Here is a 5,283-nt window from a genome sequence, read left to right on the forward strand (position 1 = left end):
CCACTTCTGTCATGCTTGTTTCAATCCATATAAACTTTTCTTAAGTTTGCACACCCTCTTGCTATTACCATTAGAATACCTAGGAGGGAGTTCTATATACACATCCTCATCTAACTCCCCATGCAATAATGCATTACTTCCATCAAATTGGTAAAGATTCCGTCCTTTTATTGCTACTAGAGCTAACAAGGTTCTGACAGTAACTAGTTTAGCCACGGGTGATAAGGTCTCATGGTAATCGAGACCTTCTTGTTGAGTGTACCACTTTGCCACTAGTCTTGCCTTAAATCTCTCCACACTCCCATCAGCATTGAATTTAACCTTATACACCCACTTGCACCCAAGAGCTTCCTTATTAGGAGGCAAATCAACTGAAGCCCAAGTGTCATTATGTTCAAGAGCCTCAATCTCCGCTCTCATGGATGTGCACCATTCAGGATAATTCTTAGCTTCTTGGTAATTTTTCGACTTAGATTGAGAAGTAATGGAAACAACAAATGATTTTTGTGACAGTACATAGTCAGGCACAAATTAAGTGTTTGTGATATTTGTTGTTGACACTTGTAGCAAGCAGATGTGGTCAGTTGTCAAATTGGGAAATTTTATTTGCAAGTTTATTAATATATATAATAAGGGTTTTGCTACGTATCAATCATTATTTATCTCTACATTCTATATTTTGACAATTTTTTTTTTATAGGATGTAGGATGTGGAGTAGTGAATAGTGATTAATAAGAAAAATTATTCAGAATTTGATATAAAAACTGACACGTCAGTTGTCACAATATTATAAGTAGTATAAAAAAAGATTTAATTCTTTGATTGTTTTTATAACTATTTTAACTGATGTGCAGTACTCAGCGATACACTTATTAACACACTAATTTTTTTTAAGTAGCGTGACTCTTGTGGCATGAGTTCATTGGTCCACTTCAAGATTTGATCAAGCAATTAACGCTTCAACATTCGTCTCTAGCTCTTTCAAATTGTAGTTTTGGGGAAGTCCATTGAGATGCTGAATGTTGCTTCAGATCAACGAAGAGCAAACTGATTTCAATTAACACCAGCAAGGACCAAACCGATAAAATGGTAGGAGAATAATTTGTAAACCATCATGGACCTGTGCCCAGAATTTGAAACTTGGATAATACTATTTCTGGCCCAAAAGAAAAAGAAAACGACACATGATTTAGAAGCAACTTCAGCTTTGTAAAACAGGACTGATAAAATTGATTTAGCAATGATATGCATCAGTTACTATTCACTCTCAAATCTCATATTTATAAGTTTTTTTTTCATTGAGTGTGGTGGTATTTTTCATAGAAAACATCTGTTTCTAAATCAATTTGAAAAATTCTTCTCGTCGACTACTATTCATTAACTCACACCCCCACACTATGAAAAAAAAACTTTAAATATAGAATGTGAAAATGAATAGTAGCTGATGCATTCCTCGTACTTGTTAAGACCTCCTTTTTTTTATTTTGCATTGCCAAGAGGCAAGAACCTCTTTTAGTGTGCGTAGGTAATTATATATCAAAATGCTTGGAAGAGAGCGAGGAAGGGGGGTTTAAACCAAATCAAGATTGTTGGGTAAAAGATGGTTGATTTGTTATGCTAGGACAGTTAAGAAGCACAGATCATTCTCTGCCATGCAGTACCTTTCTGAAGGAGACACATGATTTGTGTTGCAGCCCCAACTTCAGTCTCCCCCTCAAACTTCCACCCTCCAAAAGGAGCCAAAACTGTGTGAACAACAAACAATTCTACTATATCTAACCGTAGTTGCGTTGCTTGACCAGTGACTCTCCCATTGCACATGGTTAACCAACTTTTCTATTCAAAATGTTCTTTGCACCTATTTATCTTTCTGAAACTGAAAGATCATTAAAAGACTCAGTTACAGGCTTGTTTAAAGTTGCAAACTCCGTATTCCTTCTTTGCAAGTGCATGAGAAACTCAATCATGAAAAGCGTATTTGAAGAGCGACCACTTCCTCACATTTCAAACGATGCATCAACTAGCGGCCAACCTAAAGATGATCAAGAAATGGGCTATAATGCCATGCCAAAGGGTGGAGGTGTCTCGAACAAATCAGCCTTTAGCTGCTTTCCACAAGGAATTGATCTAAATCTTGGACGGGTGGTAAGAGACTTGTCTATTTTTTTTCTGTTTTTTTAATTAACCAGACGCTATATTGAACCTCACTTGCGGCGGAGGAAAACCTTTACAGAAAACAAGCCAATCCAAAAGCAAACTACAACTTCCCCCCCATTAAAAAACAATTACCTATTTGCAACGAACATACGCAATGCCCATTTTGTCGCAACCCTCTAGTCAACCTCGGTAAGTCAAGACAGTTAGTAAACAACCTATTTTCCCCCATCGCTCCGGCCTTGGCTAAAGAGTCTGCTACTTGGTTGCCTTCTCTATACAAGTGTTTAATAGAGAAATCAAAATCTACCAACAAGTGCCTTTTCGATACTTGGTTGCCTTGTCTATATATTGAGCTTTTTTAGTATAAGACCACCCGATTTTCCTCGCCAAGAGTGTGAACTCCTTTCAAATGCACACTGATTGAGGCAATTCTTATGTAGTTCTGTTCCTGATTGTGGGTTTGAACTGCTTTAAACATTTATGCTACCGTTTCTAACAATAAATTCAATTTACATGATCATCCTTTCAATTTTAGACTTGTGGTACGGACATTATACTTGATGTCGAGTCAGAATGGTCATGAAAACCAAGTGTACATACTCTTTTAAGCATCAATTTCTGAGGAGAAGCAAATCATGAACATACTCTCTATTATAGATACTTAAGTGTACAGTATAGAATGACAGGGCAGAGAAGGGATGACATCTCTACTAAACAAGTCTGCAAGTTTAACAAAATATTGTCATACATCTGGGATTGAGGAGCTGCTAGATGGAACTGTCTCAAGGGTAGCATAACGGATTGTTAAATCAACACTACGGTTAAATTCCTTGTCTTTTGAAAGCGAGGAAATGTTTTTAATCGTTTCCAGTTTTTCAAACTCACAAGTACTTCTAGGCTCAATATGTTAATCAAATAATCAAAGCTAGAAGCTTTAAACATTGTCTAGATGTGAGTTGCTTTATAAAGCTTTTACCGAATCCTTCACTATTGACATTTTGGTAAGCATACGGGTGAGTTTCACCTATATATATATGTATGAAATGCAGGTTTTAGCAGAGATGGTAGGGACTTTCATTTTGATGTTTTCTGTATGCGGGATCATAGCGTGCACCCAGCTAATTAGAGGAGAATTGGGTCTTTTGGAGTATGCAACCACAGCAGGATTGACGGTGGTGGTTGTGATTTTCTCCATTGGTCATATCTCTTGTGCGCACGTCAATCCTGCCGTCACATTAGCTTTTGCAACCTTTGGTCATTTTCCATGGTCCAAGGTACATAAATTTTCCACCCTTGGTCTATGAGGATGTTTTAAGTATTGAAGTTCTCCTTCCCACCTTGTCTGTGCAGGTTCCGTTCTACATATTGGCACAAACGCTGGGTTCCGTGTTGGCAACATGTATTGGACAGTCTGTCTATGGTCTTAAATCAGAAATATTGACCACGCGGCCACTCCATGGCTGCAGTTCTGCTTTCTGGGTGGAGCTCATTGCGACTTTTATCATCATGTTCCTTGCTGCATCATTGACAGACCAATATCACTCTGTAAGGATATTGATTCCTAATCTGTCAGTCGGAAGATCCTTATTGAAGAATCCTAATTCCCATCATTTAAAACTTATAACGTCTTGCAGATAGGCCATTTGTCTGGCTTTGTTGTTGGAATATCCATTACACTAGCCGTGTTAATCACAGGGTAGGTACAAACTATATCCATGATGCCTACAATTGCCAAGATCGGTTCCCTTCTGTTCTCTTACTCCTACATTTCTTACATCAATTTCTCTGGTTTGCAATTGCATTGCAGGCCTGTTTCAGGAGGATCAATGAATCCTGCAAGGTCATTGGGACCTGCAATCATTTCAGGGAAATTCAAGGACTTATGGATATATGTAACTGCCCCAGTGATTGGAGCTGTGGCAGGTGCCCTTCTGTATCAAGGCCTACGTCTTCAACCCCGCTCATGTTGTCCCGCCTCTTAAGGCAAGTCTCGTGGATCATACCTTGGCCTGGGCTCAAGTTAGTGCAGAATGTATTTAGATTAGCCATGTTTCATGGATGCTTGTAACCAAACTAATGCAGAAGCAGCCACCGGCCAGATGCCACAACATTTTTTAAAGTATCAAAGTGCTTTATAGTTTATATACTTAATTTGTCTTTGTTTCCGTGTGGATTGGAGCTTTTTTGTATAGGGTCAAAATAAGTCCAAGTATAATGAAGTTAAAGCACGTAAGTATGCAGAATATTGATTTTGGAGTTTATTTGCGTTTTGGGCCCAATGGATCTCGTATAATCCTCTTCTATTAACTAAGGGGCTATCCCGCCCCGCATGGGCAGTGGTGGGGTTTTGCACCCCGGAACCCACCTCCAGTGTGCGGGAGTGGGGTATCTCGTTCGGGTACCAGGGTGAGGGGGCGAACAACCATCCGTCCCCCCCCACCCCACCCCAAGGGGGGCGTCCATCAATTGGCCAACGGCCCAGAACATGTTTCTGGGCCCACAATGGAGGTGGAGGTGACGATAACGGAAGCATTCCGGAGTCATTTTATACGAATGGGGGCCTCAAGCTACGAGTCGTTTGGACTATCAGCTCTTTGATCGCGGCCTCGGGGCCCTGTGGGCCCAAAAATTAACAAAAAAAATACAAATAACAAAAAAAATGAATTTACAATAATAAAAAATAATATACAAATTAAGAGAAAATGAAGTATTACCACAACCTAATAAATTAATAATTACAACTAAGCTATTACAATAATATAAATTTAGAGAAAACAATTACAAACATAAAACATTGTATCAACATTAAAAATAACTAAATCATTGAATACAACTGAACTAAGTGAATTGTTTGACATTTGGCACGGGTGGCCAAGGGTGGAAAGACATGTAAATATTGCTTCCTACTGTGAGATCATAAAATCTGAAATATTAACAATTTAATAAGAAAATAAATTAGAATTATAAACAAGAAACAAAAATTAAAATTACAAAAATATATTAGAAATGAAAAATTAAAAACTAAAATCTGACTAACCAAGATGGGATGAGGATCAAGATGAGAATAGATCACTTGAATTTTAATCCTTGGGCTTAAGATTAGAATTGAGGCTTGAGCTGCGCAT

General features: G+C 38.3%; 1 protein-coding gene across 2 annotated transcripts; it reads left to right on the top strand.

Annotated features, from left to right (window-relative positions):
* Positions 1-1,759: 1,759 nt before the first annotated feature.
* LOC109010480 (probable aquaporin NIP7-1) lies at positions 1,760-4,414 on the top strand. 2 transcript variants are annotated; one of them, XM_018991335.2, is made up of 5 exons: positions 1,760-2,146; positions 3,208-3,432; positions 3,509-3,703; positions 3,793-3,854; positions 3,966-4,414. In XM_018991335.2, exons 1-5 carry the CDS (start codon positions 1,847-1,849, stop codon positions 4,138-4,140), a joined length of 957 nt encoding a protein of 318 aa, XP_018846880.1. In that variant the 5' UTR covers positions 1,760-1,846; the 3' UTR covers positions 4,141-4,414. The 2 variants fall into 2 exon arrangements, with proteins under 2 accessions (XP_018846880.1, XP_018846881.1); XM_018991336.1 differs by having other exon boundaries at positions 1,829-2,146; positions 3,793-3,858; positions 3,966-4,078.
* Positions 4,415-5,283: the final 869 nt, after the last annotated feature.

This window comes from Juglans regia, chromosome 7, assembly GCF_001411555.2.
Source record: "Juglans regia cultivar Chandler chromosome 7, Walnut 2.0, whole genome shotgun sequence".
NCBI classification, from domain to species: domain Eukaryota; kingdom Viridiplantae; phylum Streptophyta; class Magnoliopsida; order Fagales; family Juglandaceae; genus Juglans; species Juglans regia.